Source organism: Pseudophryne corroboree, chromosome 9 (assembly GCF_028390025.1).
Source record: "Pseudophryne corroboree isolate aPseCor3 chromosome 9, aPseCor3.hap2, whole genome shotgun sequence".
Taxonomy (NCBI): Eukaryota; Metazoa; Chordata; class Amphibia; order Anura; family Myobatrachidae; genus Pseudophryne; species Pseudophryne corroboree.
Window position 1 is genome coordinate 95373455 of NC_086452.1, and position 21610 is coordinate 95395064.

At 47.5% G+C, this 21610-nt stretch overlaps 1 protein-coding gene across 1 annotated transcript in view; it reads right to left on the minus strand.

Moving 5' to 3' along the window:
• Positions 1–438: 438 nt before the first annotated feature.
• Positions 439–21610, minus strand: part of DHCR24 (24-dehydrocholesterol reductase) — a 75713-nt gene continuing 54541 nt past the window's right edge. Inside the window, exons 3-10 of the mRNA XM_063939660.1 lie at positions 17084–17239; positions 16795–16900; positions 8511–8629; positions 8139–8402; positions 5248–5391; positions 4713–4910; positions 3470–3648; positions 439–1012 (exon numbers count right to left, since the gene is read on the minus strand). Of these exons, the coding sequence (XP_063795730.1) occupies positions 859–1012; positions 3470–3648; positions 4713–4910; positions 5248–5391; positions 8139–8402; positions 8511–8629; positions 16795–16900; positions 17084–17239 (1320 nt within the window). The 3' untranslated portion in view covers positions 439–858. The remainder of the gene's footprint in view (positions 1013–3469; positions 3649–4712; positions 4911–5247; positions 5392–8138; positions 8403–8510; positions 8630–16794; positions 16901–17083; positions 17240–21610) is intronic.

The following is a 21610-nucleotide window of genomic DNA, read 5'->3' on the forward strand; positions in this document are numbered from 1 at the left end:
CTCGGGAGTGTCAGGAAAAACGCAAGCGTTCCCAAGCGTTTTCAGGGCGGGTGTGTGACGTCAGCTCCGGCCCCGATCAGGCTGTTCTCATCGCACTGTAGGAGCAAGTCCTGGGCTACGCACAGACTGGAAAAATCATTCAATGGTGAGTGAGTTGTGAACAGATTTGCAGCTGTCCGCTGTCTGGCGGACTTTTCACAGACTGTACACATGCATTCACACTCTTGCATGGGGCGGTTTTCACTCTATGTGCGATCAGTTCTGAATTAGGTCCATAGATATAGATACGAGAGGTTGATCCAATTATGTGTTTCTCCCACAATAAGAGATACCAGAGTCTATAATTCTGGCAGTTACTTAATATAACAGACAGTGTAATGATTTCTACAGCCAGATACAGTCAGTATATTGTATATGTACAAGCATTGCTCATAACCATTTCATAGTCCCAGGTGGCTACACACCACCCAATATTTATTACGACATAATAAAATATACACAAACAAACAAGGAATTGAATTAAACCATTACGCTTGTTGGCACTTCTCAGTATACAAACATTACCATTATTTGGCTTCACATTTCCAAGAATAAAAAACAAACATTCAGACTTGAAGAAATTCTGTTTTCATTTCTGAATCTTATCAAAATTACTGTGTCTTAATTACTGTACATGGGTCCTATAGATCATCGGCATTGGACAACTGGTTGCACTGTCCAGGTATAATTGCACATGGTTGTATTAGGTGCAACTTCTATAGAGTATATGCATCAGTGGTCACACAGACAGCTAGAAAAAGGCTTGTAGTAGTAAAGGTCCTGTATACAGTCCATTTCTGTAGCTTACGTCTGTTGCTATCAATGACGTGCAGCTTTGCATATTTTACTATACACCTCTGGAAAAGCGTTTTTGCAGTTCAGTTTCTCTCGCAGCTTCTGATACAAAGAGGCATCAAACATCTCCCAGAATTCCTCACGCGTCATGTAGCAGTCTGCGTACAGCATCTGGAAGCTGAACAGAGAAAGAAAGAATTCTATTTTGGAGGCAAATTAACTACTACAGTATGTATTACAGCTTATATATGTATCTGGTTTGTTTATCTATGTAAATTAATGTTGCAACATCTGCTACTGCAACCACACTACAGCAATAAACAAACAATCAGCTTCCCGACAGACAGGGCACACACAGACAGATCAATGAGTAAGGGTGACATTCACTGCAGTGCCAAAAGTAATGGGATAGGTGCCTAGTATCGTATAGGACCCCCTCTAGCCCAGCAAAGTGCAGCAATCCGACAAGGCATAGATTTCCACAAGTTGACGGAAGACCTCTGGAGAGATGTTGACCCATGCCGTCTGGCTAGCTTCCCACAGCTCCCTGATATTTGTAGGTGCAGGATCTTGGGTGTGAATGGAACTCTCCACCACTTCCCATAACTGCTCAACTGGGTTAATGTTGGGTGAATGTGGTTGCCACCAGAGCCGGATTAAGGGGGGTCCAGGGGGTAAGTATCCTTGAGCCCCCATGGCTCAAGGGGCCCCCTGGCCAGAGCTACTTTGCGTCAGCTCTGATGGAGCAGTCTACCTTCTCCAGCCTGCACTGGCAGCAGCGGAGGCTGGAGATTACAGTATCATTCTGCACGGCGTGCTGCCCGAGAGGAGGGAGGGAGATGCTGCACGCCTGCATGCGAGTCACTACTCTCCTCCCCCCTGGAAGCCCTCCGTGCTGCCCAACAGCCTGCCCCAAAGCCTCCTTCACCCCACGACCCCACAGCCTGAAACCCTCCCTCCCCAACAGCCTGCCCGAAATCTCCCTCAACCACTACACACCCTATAGCATAAAACCCTCCCTTCCCGACAGCATGCCACAAAGTCGTCCCCCCCCCCCCGTGTTGGCTGCCCACCTGCATTCTGTTCCACCCTAGCGTGGAGACTCACTAGCGGCCAGCCCCAGCAAATCTGTGAGGAGCAGGAAATGGTGCAGCTGTAGCGCCAGGGAGAACCTGTTATAAAGGTGCGTTAAGTGATCAGTCTCATTGTGTTGGAAGGGAGGGGAGGGGCGACACAGTAGGCACATCTAGGGGGTAGTTGCTGACAAGAAGTGGTGGGCCTCCCCTACCTTAAGTGCCCTGGGCCCCCTGAATGCTTAATCCGGCCCTGATTGCCACTCAGTTCAGCAGAACTCTTTAGAATGCTCCTTGAACCAATTCTGGACAACCTGAGCGATGAATGGTGCATTATCCTGCTGCAATATTCCATCGTTCTGGGGGTACATGAAGTCCATGATGCAAATGGTCACCCAGCAGACCCAACCCATGCCACATGAACACACCCCACACCACCAGTCTGCTTGGTGCCTTGTTGACAACTGAAGTCCATGGTCTTATGGGGTCTGCAACACACCCAAAGCAACTGGAACTGTGACTCATCAGACCACGCCACATGTTACTAGTCCTCCAGGGTCCAATTAGCGACATCACAAGCCCAGGTGAGGCGCTGTGTCCAGTGTCGTAGTGTCAACAGGGGCACTCTGGTGGTCTTTCTGCTACCATATTCCATGGAAGCTAAAAATGCTGCACTGAACTGCTGGATGTGTTTGGAACCTTCTGCATTGAATGTGGATGTGATCTGAGCCAGTACCGCTTGTTTGTTACCACAGACAATTCTGGCCAGATGCCACTGGTCATGATCATTAAGCCTCTGCACTGTCCATGATGGGTGGTATGGTCTTCCGGGATGCGGTCAAGATGCCGCCGGCCGGAATCCCGGCGGTCGAAATACATACGCTGGAATCCCGACCGCCACAATCCCGACATATTCTCCCTCCGTGGGTGTCCATGACACCCATAGAGGGAGAATATAATAGTGTGCCGAGCGTAGCGAGGCACCGTGCCCGCAGCGTGGCGAGCAAAGCGAGCCCGCAAGGGGCTGCGTTCCGCTCGCCACCCCTGTCGGGATTGTGTGGTCGGGATTCCGGCGTCGGTATATCGACCGCCGGGATTCCGGCCGGCGGCATTTAGTACTGATCCCGGTCTTCCATAAAGTAATCCCGGAACACGCGAGACCATAGATTGAAGAATGTTGAATGTCTGCACAACCTCTGAAATGGAATGTCCTATTCATCAGGCACTCACTATTATGCCCTGATATTTCACATCACTTTGCCATAAGCAGCCTAGCCAGTGTACAAACTGATTTACGAGATGTCAGATTACAACTAATGCAGGTCTGACCATTTCTAAGATGTCACAGTACATTACCTTGACATACTGCTATCCTATGACATTTGGCAGTTCAGTGTGGTGTGTGTAGTGTTGCACATTTGCTTAAAATAAAAAGTTTTTATTTGTAACACTGACCAATTTTAAATCCATGCAAATAACAGAGGTAGCTGGAAAATAAGGCTACATAGGTCAGATTAAAATGCACCTGCTAACTACAACTAGAATTTATATATTTAACTTACCCATGCACATCTCTGACAAACTTTTCTAACTGGCGCATAGAAGCTTTGGCATCAAAGTGTTTCGTTTTGGGTTCCCCATATGCTCCAATATCTACATAGAGCTCTGCCTCATTACCCTTGGGGTGTACCATGCCCGGCTGACTTGGTAATATGAAAGGGCAAAGCCAAAGTGGATAAACCTGCGAAAAAGTAAAGAACATACAGTATGCCTCAAACTGTGATAAACAGTTACAGAACAGGGAGAGACATGTACGCAACCTTGGACTCAAGTTCTTAAAAAAACAAAACAAAAACCGCCCCACAAACCTCAGTTTATTACCCATAAGAGACACTACAGTTTAAAACACAAAAAGGGGGTTAGCGCAGGGATAGGAGCAAAGCAAAAAGTTTACAGCTAGCTTCTGCCTACCGTATCAGCCTGCATATCGACCAGACCGGTGCCAACGAGCATGGTCTCTCCCTCATAAGTGCACCTTCTCAGGGAAGCATTTTGTCCTTTCACTTGAAAGCCTACGTGAGCCTATTAGTGAGCTGCAGGATTATCTTGAGCCTTATTCCTTGCATGAGGCAGATAATATCTGTGAGAAGTGTCAGACTAAACTACCCATAGAACAATCAGGACTTCTTTGTACTGCCTATTGTACATCAGTCTATAGTCCTGGATAGCAACCCAGGACAATCCTTTTATCAACTATAGCTAAGTGAGTGATTTAGCAGAGAGTCTTCTCCCACAGCTAACATGCTACTGATTGTGGCCCTAATGAGGCTTAATAGAGAATAAAGGATTCATACACCCTCTCTGGAAAAGATTCAGACTCTGGGAAATGATGTAATGTACAAAATATTAAATGTTCCTTCCTGTGGGGATGTAGTTATGTGACCAATACCAACCACTACATCCCGCCTGCTAAAAATCCCGCCGGTCAGCATGACCACGACAACCATAGAGTGCGAATAGCCGGTCCACGACAACCATAGAGTGCGAATAGAACCGGTGGTGAGCGCAGCGAGCCCGCAAGGGGCTTCGTTGCACTCGCCCCTCCCCCCGCCGGTCACGCATACCCAACTCTTCCTGTGGTAGCAGACGGCTCCCCATAAGTCTACAAGTGCGATGTTAAAAAGAAGCAAAACACACAAGCAAACAAAGGACACAGAAGAAATGATTTATCAATAGCAAAAATATTATTTTTTTGAAGCTAACCGTATTCTACAAAAATTGCAGAAACAATTGTTTAGAACTCACGTTAATCTCCTTGTGGAAAGCAGTGATGGATTTTTGTAAGCATTTCATGGGAACGAGCATATCCTGCACCACATGGTGCTGCTCATATAGCCTTCGAATGGTCTCACCCTGGGTGAGTTTTAATAAGGAGATTTTTGGAGGAACCATCCAACCAAACAGGTAACGGAACACTGGGTGATTGCCAAAGGGAATTATATCCTAAAACAAAGGGAGAATCAAAAATGTTTGTTCATCTTTTTTTTTTTTTTTTTGTGGCACATTGTAAATAAATCCTCTATTTACAGTCGATAAAGCTTGTAACAGTTCTGTAATAGTCGCTGTTTCTCAGTATCATATTATAAATAGTCCTACTAGCAGCACTGGCACAATCCTATCACTCTTTCTATAGCACTTGTGCACTCATGGGGGGAGATTCAAATGTTTGAAAAGTCAGTTGGGTGTCTGTTTTTTCCGATCTAATAGACAGGAAAAAACAAACAGACACCCAACCGACTTTTCAGACATTTGAATCTCCCCCATGGAGTCAGACACCTACCTGCAACTCCCAGAAGATACTCCGTGTGTGTCTGTGATAGTAATGCCGTAGGGGGATGTACTCTGTTCCACTTCGGTTATTCTTCAAATAAGACTTCACATGTTGGAAAAACCAAGGCTTCCAATAACTTCCAATATTATTTATCTTTCAAATGAAATTAAAAAGTTTTTAATAGATGAGTTTTGGGTGAAAAACCCCCCAAAAATTAACATTTCTAAAAACTACAAAAGAGCAAACATCTACTAACCACTCAGTTTTACGCATCTCAGTCACATATTACTTCTCATAGAATGGGTGTACCTGCCTGGCAAAGGGGCATTTGCATGTAGGCTAAGTACACTGAGGGGGCGTGTCATTGGCATGCAGTCAGTGGGGTGTATTCAATAATTGTCGGAAAGACGGCAGCTTCTGACAGGTTTAGGTTGGAAGGGGTTCCGACCTATTCAAAAGGGGGCCGTGTTTTCCGATAAGTCGGGAATTCCTGACTTGTCGGAAAGCTGTCGGAATGCACACGGATCAGCGGCTTCAGCCGCCGATTCACTTGTAGTGTCGGAAGCGCGGCCAAACCCAACAGGTTCTAGCCCCGTTTCTGACAATGTCAATCAGACTTTAAAAAAAAAAAGAGTCGGGTTGCCATCGTCAGACCTGTTGAGTTTAAAAAAAAAAGTCTCCAGGTGTGAGGGACACAGCGGGGCTGATCCCCGAGTGCTCTGATACCTGCGCAGGTGGTGCGGCTGACCAGGGAGATCGGGGCCTGCGCCTGGCTCAAGAGCTGCGGCCTCAAGTAGTGGCTGCATCCTGGAGCTCCCCAGCTACCACTCACGATGAAGTGGGAAGGCTTCAGAGAGGAACCTGGCGGCGTCACCATGAGGGGCGGATTGAGGTAGTGATTCTGGCACTGCCTCCAGGCATCTAGGATATTAGCTCCGCCTGAGCCGCTCCTCCATGCCCATCTTCCTTCTGTCATGTGCTGAAGGAGGAGGCCGGCTCTTGTGTCTCTGTGCTTCCCGGTCTCCGCCTCCGTTCCCAGCCAGGCACCAAGGGAGGCAGTCTCTCAACACATGCAGTCCTGGCCGGGTCCGCCTTCCAGGGAGGACTGTCCACCTCCATCACTCTCGGGGATGACCAGCGCGGTCCCGGGACTTCCCCCGCTCTGTACTACTCACAGAACCTTCGGGGTCAGGCCAGACAGGTATTTTTAGGTCAGTCTCCGGGGTGCTGATGGAGCCTGTCAGTGCTGCAGTCTTTCACAGCGCGGCTCCCTCACGTGCTGTCCACCTGTCACCACAGCGATTTGACTGGGCACTGCTGCAGCCGCGGGGTTCCCTGCTTGTCCCGCTGCGATGACCTGCTACCGGGAGGGCATGTGTCTTTGTCCTTTCAGACTCTGTCAATCCGATTAAAAAAAAAGTCCCGTTGGCATCGTCGGAAACGGCCAAACCCTGTCAGATTTGGCCGTTCATTGAATAGTGCTTTGTCGGATCCTTTCCGACAATGCTTGTCAGAAAGGATCCAACTTGAATTGAATATACCCCAGTATCGCAGGTTACATCAGTGCTGAGCATACGGAGAGCGTCATCTGATATCAGATGAATCTCTTGCACCAGGCAAAGGGCTGCAGCAAATGCCTACTGATCGGGATGAGGGATAATTTCACAGGTAGTTTGATAGTGGCTACTCCGAATATTGGACAAGATCCCTAATGAGTCTGCACTTGCGGCCAAACTGCGTTTGACTCAGGCACATAGTGAATACATGCCACTAGTATATAATGGTACAGTATACGTTTCATACTCATTGGAGCTCATAAATAGTCATTGTAAAGCAGTTCTATAAGCACCTTTAATTGGCCGAATACCCTTTAATAATATTTCATATGCGCTTTCTGCACTGACATGGGGTATTTGGGTAGAAAGCGGAGGCAGAAACTTGGGTGTAGATTTAGTAAAACGTCTAAAAACACAAAGTGGAGGAGTTGCCTGTAGCAACCAGTTAGTCTAGTTGTCCTGTATATAGTACATTCTAGAAAATAATAGCTAATATCTGATTGGTTGCTATGGGGAAAAACTCTACTTTCCCTTTTTAGAAGTTTTAGAAAAAATACTTACATAGTAGGTCTTTAAATGTGTGAATTCTATTTTTCCCCTAACGGGCTACCTTGGTAAATTGGACGTACCACACAGCTCTGTGCACAATCAATGATTGCTCCTTATAGGCAACCATAGGTTAGACCTCCCTACACCACAGAAATAACAATGCAGCTCTGAGGAGACACATCGGTGGTCACCAGCAAACTCCCGTAGTACATCGTCACTGTATACCTGGAACCTATGCCCTCATCTCCATCATTGCTCCTTATAGGCAGCCATAGATTAGACCTCCCTACACCACAGGAATAACAATGCAGCTCTGAGGACACACATCGGTCACCGGCACACTCCCGTAGAACACAGTCACAGAATACCTGGAATCTATGCACTCATGGTGCCCAAAGTCCTAACGCGTTTCGGGAAAGCTGCTACAGGATTTGTCCTACCTTTACCCTGGAATGGGGTACAAAAACCTCTGAAACTGAGGACTCCTGTTAGCGTTACTATGTATAAGAGAATATGCTGTTTGTAAAATATGTTACAAAAAGCTGCAGTAAACTTAACATCCGCGTTTTGCCATCCTTTTTGCATCGGTACATAACTTGTCTCCAGATCACCTACTTACCAACTGCACCCACCCTCACCTACTCTTCTATAATGACAGCACTTACATAATATTGATATAGTAATAACTAAAAATGCACATTTTATTTGCCCATATTATCTACCAACTATAACAAACATTAACACTTTTTATTTCCCTTCCCCTCATTCCCTTTCACTGTGTATAGTGCTACTTACCTGGTCGGGCTGAGGCTCATCAGTTAGGACTCCGGTCATTATCACTGCCTCATCAGATGAGTAAGCCAAACCTTCTACAAAATAATTCTCTTTTTTCTTGGACTCCATGGCAAACTTCTCGCAGATCTTCTCCAACCCTCTCACGGGAGTATACTGCAGCTTCACATACTTCTTAGCTGGGACTATCTTTATTTCCGCAGCAACCAAGAACCCCAGAGTTCCACAGGACCAGGGGACGGCGTAGAAGAGGTCGGAGTTTTCTGTCTGAAAAGAGGATTACAGAACTGTTCCAACAGAGCGCGCACATTTCAAATCAGCTTGCAATAAAGAAGTGCCCTATTATATGAATAGGACGGAAACATTCTGCCTTACTGGTGTACACCGCACAAGGCTTCCATCTGCAAGGACAAGCTCATAGGCCAAGCAGATGTGCTGGAAGAGTCCAAAATGATGGGATGAAGATTCAATTCCTGTTCCCATAATCAGACCACCTGCAGAAAAGGACACTACCTGTAATTAAATACATTCACTTCCAGCACACATCAAGCGGATACCAACAGGGTGTATAAATTAGATTAGTAAAAGGTTATTTTAATATCAGACAGATCCTACTTTATCCAAATAACTAGCTGAATACCCGTGCTTCGCTACGGATCTTAAAGAATAATGCCAATCTTTGTCAGGCCGCACCTCTGGGCTTCCCCGGATTGATGCCGTCAAAACGGTGGCGCTGAGAATAATCCACCTTCTCTGCCCCGTCCCGCCTCTGATGCTGCCCTGCACAATGCTGTAAATGCTGGGATGACAGGCCAAGCTCCGCCCACTGTATGTTAAACATGCTAGGATTGCAGGCTGACTCTATTTCAAAGGGCCCTAGGTCTCCTTGCTTAGCTTCTCGCTCTCCATAGGGCTCCTCTTTTGAAGTAAAAAGGTAAAGATTTTTGCACAACACTTAAGGTGCATACACACTTGGCGTTTTTGCTCAGCGTGTATGCATAGCGATGATCGCTGAGCTGAAAAGCGCTCAGTGCATACACACTGAGCGCTTTCCCCCCCTGCCCAGCGATGTCAGCGGGGGTGAACAGCTTTCCATAGCAGGACGCTGTGGAAAGCCGCTCACCGTAATACCAGTAGATGAACGGCGGCCGCCAGCGATGAAGTGGGAGCACGCATCAACGCTCACCGCTTGTCCATACACACTGGGCGGCTTTGAGCTGAAAGCAGCTCAACACACCAAAAGTGACCCGCTTTCAGCTCAAAATCGCCCAGTGTGTATGGGCCTTTAAGGGTGAGCTGTCGGTACCCTTTACACAGCAGATAAGCAACTGCCTGATGCAACTGCTGACCATCAAGTATTCCAGGAACAGAGCATTGTGTCCTCCCCCCCTCCGTGACTTGGTATCGCCTGCACCATTACGCTCCTGTGTGAGGGGGGAATTTCCAATAATCATCTCACCCCTTTTAACCCCTATGTGGGTGGAATTTTGAAAAATCCCTTCTTAGTGGGTGCCTGTGGTCACAAAGGCAAGCTACTGTCCAAATGTCCTTATGATTCAGGAGATTTTGTGGTAGTGACCCTGAAAACTATGGATTTGACTAATGTCGGTCATTTTGGACATTTTATTTTTCACCCCTTCTCACCCCCCATGCTGATGGGGGCTGAATGTGGACTGAAATGCTATCAGGAGTGTCACTATTAATCTACGCGACCATGAAAACTATGGATTTTTACATGTCACCCCCTCCCCACCCCTACCCCACAGTATTTTATTCCAGATTGTACGTCAAATGTGTACCAAGTTTGGTGTAAATTGCTCCAATATATGCAACGGCTAGTAGCTGCTTAATAGTCTGAAAAAGTGGGCACATTGGGGGTAATTCCAAGTTGATCGCAGCAGGAAATTTTTTAGCAGTTGGGCAAAACCATGTGCACTGCAGGGGAGGCAAATATAACATGTGCAGGGAGAGTTAGATTTGGGTGGGGTGTGTTCAATCTGCAATCTAAATTGCAGTGTAAAAATAAAGCAGCCAGTATTTACCCTGCACAGAAATAAAATAACCCACCCAAATCTAACTCTCTCTGCAAATGTTATATCTGCCCCCCCCCCCCCCCCCTGCAGTGCACATGGTTTTGCCCAACTGCTAAAAAATTTCCTGCTGCGATCAACTTGGAATTACCCCCATTGTTTTAAAATGTATTATGATTTGTTTAGGTGATTTCTACTCTCCGGAGAACAGTGATGGGCAACAGGGGAACCTGGGGCTGTATTCGCCCATACGAGCCTTCACTCGCAGCCCGCAGCTACTTCCCGATTTGTTGTCATATTTAATTGTTATAGTTTGTAATGCATATTCTAATGGCCTGTTGATAAGTTATTACAGATAGATGTCCCTTGTATTTATTAAATGTATTAATTTAACTTACTAATGTGGCCCTTTTGAATGTTAGTGGGACGCCTAATGTGGTCCCCCAAATGTATCAAATTGCATATTCCTGTTGTAGCACCTTTCGCAAATATACCTCACAGAACATACTTAAGCACTATTATCTATATATATTTCTAACCATGTATATTTTTCTTTTCAGCCACTCATAGCAACAATCTCTATGGGATGATTAAATTGTGGCGCACGCCACCTGCTGGCCATCTGAAGGAATGGGCGCCTATCAAAGCTATTCAATGGTTTCTCTGATAGACACTTATTTGCCGCAGCACTCACATTTTTTTCTTGCACCTCTTCCCCCGGAGGTGTGAGAAAAAAAATAAGAATTTACTTACCGATAATTCTATTTCTCGTAGTCCGTAGTGGATGCTGGGGACTCCGTCAGGACCATGGGGAATAGCGGCTCTGCAGGAGACAGGGCACAAAAGTAAAAGCTTTAGGATCAGGTGGTGTGCACTGGCTCCTCCCCCTATGACCCTCCTCCAAGCCTCAGTTAGGATACTGTGCCCGGACGAGCGTACACAATAAGGAAGGATCTTGAATCCCGGGTAAGACTCATACCAGCCACACCAATCACACTGTACAACCTGTGATCTGAACCCAGGTAACAGCATGATAACAGCGGAGCCTCTGACAAGATGGCTCACAACAATAATAACCCGATTTTTGTAACAATAACTATGTACAAGTATTGCAGACAATCCGCACTTGGGATGGGCGCCCAGCATCCACTACGGACTACGAGAAATAGAATTATCGGTAAGTAAATTCTTATTTTCTCTGACGTCCTAAGTGGATGCTGGGGACTCCGTCAGGACCATAGGGATTATACCAAAGCTCCCAAACGGGCGGGAGAGTGCGGATGACTCTGCAGCACCGAATGAGAGAACTCCAGGTCCTCCTCAGTCAGGGTGTGCCCCTGACCAAGTATGAGCTCGGCAAAGTTGTAAAGCCGAGACCCCTCGGGCAGCCGCCCAAGATGAGCCCACCTTTCTTGTGGAATGGGCATTTACATATTTTGGCTGTGGCAGGCCTGCCACAGAATGTGCAAGCTGAATTGTACTACACATCCAACTAGCAATCGACTGCTTAGAAGCAAGAGCACCCAGTTTGTTGGGTGCATACAGGATAACAGCAAGTCAGTCTTCCTGACTCCAGCCGTCCTGGAAACTATATTTTCAGGGCCCTGACAACATCTAGCAACTTGGAGTCCTCCAAGTCCCTAGTAGCCGCAGGTACCACAATAAGCTGGTTCGGGTGAAACACTGACACCACCTTAGGGAGAAACTGGGGATGAGTCCGCAGCTCTGCCCTGTCCGAATGGACAATCAGATATGGGCTTTTTGAGACAAACGCCGCCAATTCTGACACTCGCCTGGCCGAGGCCAGGGCCAACAGCATGGGCACTTTCCCTGTGAGATATTTCAAATCCACAGATTTGAGCGGTTTAAACCAATGTGATTTTAGGAATCCCAGAACTACGTTGAGATCCCACAGTGCCACTGGAGGCACAAAAGGGGGTTGTATATGCAGTACTCCCTTGACAAACTTCTGGACTTCAGGAACTGAAGCCAATTCTTTCTGGAAGAAAATCGACAGGGCCGAAATTTTAACCTTAATGGACCCCAATTTGAGGCCCATAGACACACCTGTTTGCAGGAAATGCAGGAAACGACCGAGTTGAAATTTCTTCATGGGGCCTTCCTGGCCTCACACCACGCAACATATTTTCGCCACATGTGGTGATAATGTTGTGCGGTCACCTCCTTCCTGGCTTTGACCAGGGTAGGAATGACCTCTTCCGGAATGCCTTTTTTCCCTTAGGATCCGGCGTTCAACCGCCATGCCGTCAAACGCAGCCGCGGTAAGTCTTGGAACAGACATGGTACTTGCTGAAGCAAGTCCCTTCTTAGCGGCAGAGGCCATGAGTCCTCTGTGAGCATCTCTTTAAGTTCCGGGTACCAAGTCCTTCTTGGCCAATCCGGAGCCACGAGTATAGTTCTTACTCCTCTACGTCTTATAATTCTCAATACCTTGGGTATGAGAAGCAGAGGAGGGAAGACATACATCGACTGGTACACCCACGGTGTTACCAGAACGTCCACAGCTATTGCCTGAGGGTCTTTTGACCTGGCGCAATACTTGTCCAGTTTTTTGTTCAGGCGGGACGCCATCATGTCCACCTTTGGTCTTTTCCAACGGTTCACAATCATGTGGAAGACTTCCCGATGAAGTCCCCACTCTCCCGGGTGGAGGTTGTGCCTGCTGAGGAAGTCTGCTTCCCAGTTGTCCACTCCCGGAATGAACACTGCTGACAGTGCTATCACATGATTTTCCGCCCAGCGAAAAATCCTTGCAGTTTCTGCCATTGCCCTCCTGCTTCTTGTGCCGCCCTGTCTGTTTACGTGGGCGACTGCCGTGATGTTGTCCCACTGGATCAATACCGGCTGACCTTGAAGCAGAGGTCTTGCTAAGCTTAGAGCATTGTAAATTGCCCTTAGCTCCAGTATATTTATGTGGAGAAAAATCTCCAGACTTGATCACACTCCCTGGAAATTTTTTCCCTGTGTGACTGCTCCCCAGCCTCTCAGGCTGGCCTCCGTGGTCACCAGCATCCAATCCTGAATGCCGAATCTGCGGCCCTCTAGAAGATGAGCACTCTGTAACCACCACAGGAGAGACACCCTTGTCCTTGGAGATAGGGTTATCCGCTGATGCATCTGAAAATGCGATCCGGACCATTTGTCCAGCAGATCCCACTGAAAAGTTCTTGCGTGGAATCTGCCGAATGGAATCGCTTCGTAATAAGCCACCATTTTTCCCAGGACTCTTGTGCAATGATGCACTGACACTTTTCCTGGTTTTAGGAGGTTCCTGACTAGCTCGGATAACTCCCTGGCTTTCTCCTCCGGGAGAAACACCTTTTTCTGGACTGTGTCCAGAACCATCCCTAGGAACAGCAGACGTGTCGTCGGAAACGGCTGCGATTTTGGATATTTAGAATCCACCCGTGCTGTCGTAGAACTACTTGAGATAGTGCTACTCCGACTTCCAACTGTTCTCTGGACCTTGCCCTTATCAGGAGATCGTCCAAGTAAGGGATAATTAAGACGCCTTTTCTTTGAAGAAGAATCATCATTTCGGCCATTACTTTGGTAAAGACCCGAGGTGCCGTGGACAATCCAAACGGCAGCGTCTGAAACTGATAGTGACAGTTCCGTACCACGAACCTGAGGTACCCTTGGTGAGAAGGGCAATTTGGGACATGGAGGTAAACATCCTTGATGTCCAGGGACACCATATAGTCCCCTTCTTCCTGGTTCGCTATCACTGCTCTGAGTGACTCCATCTTGATTTGAACCTTTGTATGTAAGTGTTCAAAGATTTCCCATTTAGAATAGGTCTCACCGAGCCGTCTGGCTTCAGTACCACAATATAGTGTGGAATAATACCCCTTTCCTTGTTGTAGGAGGGGTACTTTGATTATCACCTGCTGGGAATACAGCTTGTGAATTGTTTCCAATACTGCCTCCCTGTCGGAGGAAGACGTTGGTAAAGCAGACATCAGGAGCCTGCGAGGGGGAGACGTCTCGAATTTCCAGTCTGTACCCCTGGGATACTACTTGTAGGATCCAGGGGTCCACTTGCGAGTGAGCCCACTACGCGCTGAAACTCTTGAGACGACCCCCCACCGCACTTGAGTCCGCTTGTACGGCCCTAGCGTCATGCTGAGGACTTGGCAGAAGCTGTGGAGGGCTTCTGTTCCTGGGAATGGGCTGCCTGCTGCAGTCTTCTTCCCTTTCCTCTATCCCTGGGCAGATATGACTGGCCTTTTGCCCGCTTGCCCTTATGGGGACGAAAGGACTGAGGCTGAAAAGACGGTGTCTTTTTCTGCTGAGATGTGATTTGGGGTAAAAAAGGTGGATTTTCCAGCTGTTGCCGAGGCCACCAGGTCCGATGGACCGACCCCAAATAACTCCTCCCCTTTATACGGCAATACTTCCATGTGCCGTTTGGAATCTGCATCACCTGACCACTGTCGTGTCCATAAACATCTTCTGGCAGATATGGACATCGCACTTACTCTTGATGCCAGAGTGCAAATATCCCTCTGTGCATCTCGCATATATAGAAATGCATCCTTTAAATGCTCTATAGTCAATAAAATACTGTCCCTGTCAAGGGTATCAATATTTTCAGTCAGGGAATCCGACCAAGCCACCCCAGCGCTGCACATCCAGGCTGAGGCGATCGCTGGTCGCAGTATAACACCAGTATGTGTGTATATACCTTTTTAGGATATTTTCCAGCCTCTCAGCTGGCTCCTTGAGGGCGGCCCTATCTGGAGACGGTACCGCCACTTGTTTTGATAAGCGTGTGAGCGCCTTATCCACCCTAAAGGGTGTTTTCCAACGCGCCCTAACTTCTGGCGGGAAAGGGTATACCGCCAATAATTTTCTATCGAGGGAAACCCACGCATCATCACACACTTCATTTAATTTATCTGATTCAGGAAAAACTACAAGTAGTTTTTTCACACCCCACATAATACCCTTCTTGTGGTACTTGTAGTATCAGAATTATGTAACACCTCCTTCATTGCCCTTAACATGTAACGTGTGGCCCTAAAGGAAAATACGTTTGTTTCTTCACCGTCGACACTGGAGTCAGTGTCCGTGTCTGTGTCGACCGACTGAGGTAAATGAGCGTTTTACAGCCCCTGACGGTGTTTGAGACGTCTGGACAGGTACTAATTTGTTTGCCGGCCGTCTCATGTCGTCAACCGACCTTGCAGCGTGTTGACATTATCACGTAATTCCTTAAATAAGCCATCCATTCCGGTGTCGACTCCCTAGAGAGTGACATCACCATTTCAGGCAATTGCTCCGCCTCCTCACCAACATCGTCCTCATACATGTCGACACACACGTACCGACACACAGCACACACACAGGGAATGCTCTGATAGAGGACAGGACCCCACTAATCCTTTGGGGAGACAGAGGGAGAGTTTGCCAGCACACACCAAAAACGCTATAATTATACAGGGACAACCTTTATATAAGTGTTTTTCCCTTATAGCATTTTAATATATATATACATATCGCCAAATAAGTGCCCCCCCTCTCTGTTTTAACCCTGTTTCTGTAGTGCAGTGCAGGGGAGAGCCTGGGAGCCTTCCCACCAGCATTTCTGTGAGGGAAAATGGCGCTGTGTGCTGAGGAGAATAGGCCCCGCCCCCTTTTCGGCGGGCTTCTTCTCCCGTTTTTCTGAGACCTGGCAGGGGTTAAATACATCCATATAGCCCCTAGGGGCTATATGTGATGTATTTTTAGCCAGAATAAGGTACTATCATTGCTGCCCAGGGCGCCCCCCCCCAGCGCCCTGACCGCTGCTATGAAGTGTGCTGACAACAATGGCGCACAGCTGCAGTGCTGTGCGCTACCTTATGAAGACTGAAGAGTCTTCTGCCGCCGTTTCTGGACCTTCACTTTTCGGCATCTGCAAGGGGGGTCGGCGGCGCGGCTCCGGGACGAACCCCAGGGTGAGACCTGTGTTCCGACTCCCTCTGGAGCTAATGGTGTCCAGTAGCCTAAGAAGCCAATCCATCCTGCACGCAGGTGAGTTCACTTCTCTCCCCTAAGTCCCTCGTAGCAGTGAGCCTGTTGCCAGCAGGACTCACTGAAAATAAAAAACCTAACAAACTTTTACTCTAAGCAGCTCTTTAGGAGAGCCACCTAGATTGCACCCTTCTCGGCCGGGCACAAAAATCTAACTGAGGCTTGGAGGAGGGTCATAGGGGGAGGAGCCAGTGCACACCACCTGATCCTAAAGCTTTTACTTTTGTGCCGTCTCCTGCGGAGCCGCTATTCCCCATGGTCCTGACAGAGTCCCCAGCATCCACTTAGGACGTCAGAGAAATATATGTTAAAAAATCTGCAGTTTGGGCGCCCAAACTCGGACTTTGGAAACCCACCATTCAGGCTTTTTAGACAGGCTTAGCCGCTTTGCGCGGTTATACCCGGAGCCTTAACTAGCAATGAGCATCTGATCGGAGCAACATTGATAGACGCCCACTGTTAAAGACAGGGGGCGCAAAAACAATTTAATTCGGCAACTATATGTCTTTCTAAGACAATACCGGTATAGGTCAACCTGCTTCTTGAAATAGAAGCTGACAGAAACAAGAAAGTACGAACTTTCTACTTACCTACTGTCAAATCATCAAGCTCAGGCACCACCGGGAGAGTCCAGCCAATAGAATTAAGCAAGGCAGTCACCTGACCCATATTCACCAATGGTTCAAGACGGACAACCTATAAAAAAAAAAGGATGCATAAAAAAAAAATTCAAATGAGAGAGAGTGAAGAAGGATTCGGAGTAAATATCATTGTGCATTAATATCTTGGGAAGATACAATTATTCGTTTTAAAAACCTTTTTTTTTTTTTTACAATATTTTCAACAAAATGGCAGCAAACGCCTGTCTGGAACACATACCTGCCTCTTGGTGTCAACCTCTAAAATATCCATAAGATTGATCATTATGTTCTTATGTGTGTCCTTGTATTTCCCAACCCGAAGTGACACTGTTAGCCAGCCCGGTCTACCAGTGCACATGAAGTTTTTACTTCCATCATCCTTCCACCGACGCACCTGGGAAATCACACACAGCATTCAGCAAAGTACCATGTGATATTAGTATACCAACACTGTACTCTATACAAATAACACTGGTAAACAAGATGTTTGAACTTTTGTCATAATAATGTGATATACAAAACTAAACATACTAAATAGGTGATCATAAGAAAAAAAAAATGTTTTACAAAAAAAAAAAACCCCATAAAGAAAAAAAAAGAAAAAAAAACAAACATTGATTTTTCAATACTACACAATGGGGGTCATTCCGAGTTGTCCGCTCGCTAGCAGATTTTAGCAGCATTGCACACGCTAGGCCGCTGCCCTCTGGGAGTGTATCTTAGCTTAGCAGAATTGCGAACGAAAGATTAGCAGAATTGCGAATAGAAATTTCTTAGCAGTTTCTGAGTAGCTCCAGACCTACTCACAGATTGCGATCAGCTCAGGCCGTTTCGTTCCTGGTTTGACGTCACAAAAACGCCCTGCGTTCGGCCAGCCACTGCCCCATTTCTCCAGACACTCCCGCGTTTTTCCCTGACACGCCTGCGTTTTTCCGCACACTCCCAGAAAACGGCCAGTTTCCGCCCAGAAACACCCACTTCCTGTCAGTCACACTCCGATCACTTCAACGATGAAAAAAATAAGATTTTACTTACCGATAAATCTATTTCTCGTAGTCCGTAGTGGATGCTGGGACTCCGTAAGGACCATGGGGAATAGCGGCTCCGCAGGAGACAGGGCACAAAATAAAAGCTTAAGGATCAGGTGGTGTGCACTGGCTCCTCCCCCTATGACCCTCCTCCAAGCCTCAGTTAGGATACTGTGCCCGGACGAGCGTACATAATAAGGAAGGATATTGAATCCCGGGTAAGACTCATACCAGCCACACCAATCACACCGTACAACTTGTGATCTGAACCCAGTTAACAGTATGATAAACGCAAAGGAGCCTCTGAAAAGATGGCTCACAACAATAATAACCCGAATTTTTGTAACAATAACTATATACAAGTATTGCAGACAATCCGCACTAGGGATGGGCGCCCAGCATCCACTACGGACTACGAGAAATAGATTTATCGGTAAGTAAAATCTTATTTTCTCAGACGTCCTAGTGGATGCTGGGACTCCGTAAGGACCATGGGGATTATACCAAAGCTCCCAAACGGGCGGGAGAGTGCGGATGACTCTGCAGCACCGAATGAGAGAACTCCAGGTCCTCCTCAGCCAGGGTATCAAATTTGTAGAATTTAGCAAACGTGTTTGCCCCTGACCAAGTAGCTGCTCGGCAAAGTTGTAAAGCCGAGACCCCTCGGGCAGCCGCCCAAGATGAGCCCACTTTCCTTGTGGAATGGGCTTTTACTGATTTTGGCTGTGGCAATCCTGCCACAGAATGTGCAAGCTGAATTGTACTACAAATCCAACGAGCAATCGTCTGCTTAGAAGCAGGAGCACCCAGCTTGTTGGGTGCATACAGGATAAACAGCGAGTCAGATTTTCTGACTCCAGCCGTCCTGGAAACATATATTTTCAAGGCCCTGACAACGTCAAGCAACTTAGAGTCCTCTAAGTCCCTGGTAGCCGCAGGTACCACAATAGGTTGGTTCATGTGAAATGCAGAAACCACCTTAGGTAGAAATTGAGGACGAGTCCTCAATTCCGCCCTGTCAGAATGAAAAATTAAGTAAGGGCTTTTATATGATAAAGCCGCCAATTCTGACACACGCCTGGCTGAAGCCAAGGCTAACAGCATCGACACCTTCCATGTGAGATATTTTAAGTCCACAGTGGAAAGTGGTTTAAACCAATGTGACTTTAGAAAACTCAACACCACATTGAGATCCCAAGGTGCCACTGGAGGCACAAAAGGAGGCTGTATGTGCAGCACCCCTTTTACAAAAGTCTGAACTTCAGGTACTGAAGCCAGTTCTTTCTGGAAGAAAATCGACAGGGCCGAAATTTGAACCTTAATGGACCCTAATTTTAGGCCCATAGACAGTCCTGTTTGCAGGAAATGAAGGAAACGACCCAGTTGAAATTCCTCTGTAGGGGCCTTCTTGGCCTCACACCACGCAACATATTTATGCCAAATGCGGTGATAATGTTTTGCGGTTACGTCCTTCCTGGCTTTGACCAGAGTAGGAATGACTTCTTCTGGAATGCCTTTTTTCCTCAGGATCCGGCGTTCAACCGCCATGCCGTCAAACGCAGCCGCGGTAAGTCTTGGAACAGACAAGGCCCCTGCAGTAGCAGGTCCTTTCTTAGAGGTAGAGGCCACGGTTCGTCCGTGAGCATCTCTTGAAGTTCCGGGTACCAAGTCCTTCTTGGCCAATCCGGAACCACGAGTATAGTTCTTACTCCTCTCCTTCTTATGATTCTCAGTACTTTTGGTATGAGAGGCAGAGGAGGGAACACATACACTGACTGGTACACCCACGGCGTTACCAGAGCGTCCACTGCTATTGCCTGAGGGTCCCTTGACCTGGCGCAATATCTGTCCAGTTTTTTGTTTAGACGTGACGCCATCATGTCCACCTTTGGTTTTTCCCAACGGTTTACAATCAGGTGGAAGACTTCTGGGTGAAGTCCCCACTCTCCCGGGTGAAGGTCGTGTCTGCTGAGGAAGTCTGCTTCCCAGTTGTCCACTCCCGGAATGAACACTGCTGACAGTGCTATCACATGATTTTCCGCCCAGCGAAGAATCCTTGCAGCTTCTGCCATTGCCCTCCTGCTTCTCGTGCCGCCCTGTCTGTTTACGTGGGCGACTGACGTGATGTTGTCCGATTGGATCAACACCGCCTGACCCTGAAGCAGAGGTTTTGCTTGACTTAGGGCATTGTAAATGGCCCTTAGTTCCAGAATGTTTATATGAAGAGATGTTTCCATGCTTGACCACAAGCCCTGGAAATTCCTTCCCTGTGTGACTGCTCCCCAGCCTCTCAGGCTGGCATCCGTGGTTACCAGGATCCAATCCTGAATGCCAAATCTGCGGCCCTCTAGTAGATGAGCACTCTGCAGCCACCACAGGAGAGACACCCTTGTCCTTGGCAACAGGGTTATCCGCTGATGCATCTGCAGATGCGATCCGGACCATTTTTCCAGTAGATCCCACTGAAACGTTCTTGCATGGAATCTTCCGAATGGAATCGCTTCGTAAGAAGCCACCATTTTTCCCAGGACCCTCGTGCACTGATGCACTGAGACCTGGCCTGGTTTTAGGAGGTTCCTGACTAGCTCGGATAACTCCCTGGCCTTCTCCTCCGGGAGAAACACCTTCTTCTGGACTGTGTACAGAATCATTCCTAGGAACAGTAGACGTGTCGTTGGAATCAGCTGCGATTTTGGAATATTTAGAATCCACCCGTGCTGACGTAACACTACCTGAGATAGTGCTACTCCGACTTCTAACTGTTCCCTGGATCTTGCCCTTATCAGGAGATCGTCCAAGTAAGGGATAATTAAAATGCCTTTTCTTCGTAGAAGAATCATCATTTCGGCCATTACCTTGGTAAAGACCCGAGGTGCCGTGGACAATCCAAACGGCAGCGTCTGAAACTGATAATGACAGTTTTGTACTACAAACCTGAGGTACCCTTGGTGAGAAGGGTATATTGGGACGTGGAGATAAGCATCTTTGATGTCCAGAGACACCATATAGTCCCCTTCTTCCAGGTTCGCTATCACTGCTCTGAGTGACTCCATCTTGAATTTGAACCTTTTTATGTAAGTGTTCAAGGATTTCAGATTTAAAATTGGTCTCACCGAGCCGTCCGGCTTCGGTACCACAAACAGCGTGGAATAATACCCCTTTCCTTGTTGCAGGAGGGGTACCTTGATTATCACCTGCTGGGAATACAGCTTGTGAATGGCTTCCAAAACTGCCTCCCTGTCGGAGGGAGACTTTGGTAAAGCAGACTTCAGGAACAGACGAGGGGGAAACGCCTCGAATTCCAGTTTGTACCCCTGCGATACTACCTGTAGAATCCAGGGATCCACTTGCGAGTGAGCCCACTGCGCGTTGAAATTCTTGAGACGGGCCCCCACCATATCTGAGTCTGCTTGTAAAGCCCCAGCGTCATGCTGAAGACTTGGCAGAAGCAGGGGAGGGCTTCTGCTCCTGGGAAGCGGCTGCATGGTGCAGTCTTTTTCCTCTTCCTCTGCCCCGGGGCAGAAAGGAGTGGCCTTTTGCTCGCTTGTACTTATGGGAACGAAAAGACTGAGTTTGAAAAGACTGTGTCTTTTTCTGCTGATGTGAAGTGACCTGGGGTAAAAAGGTGGATTTTCCAGCCGTTGCCGTGGCCACCAGGTCCGATAGACCAGCCCCAAATAACTCCTCCCCTTTATACGGCAATACTTCCATGTGCCGTTTGGAATCCGCATCCCCTG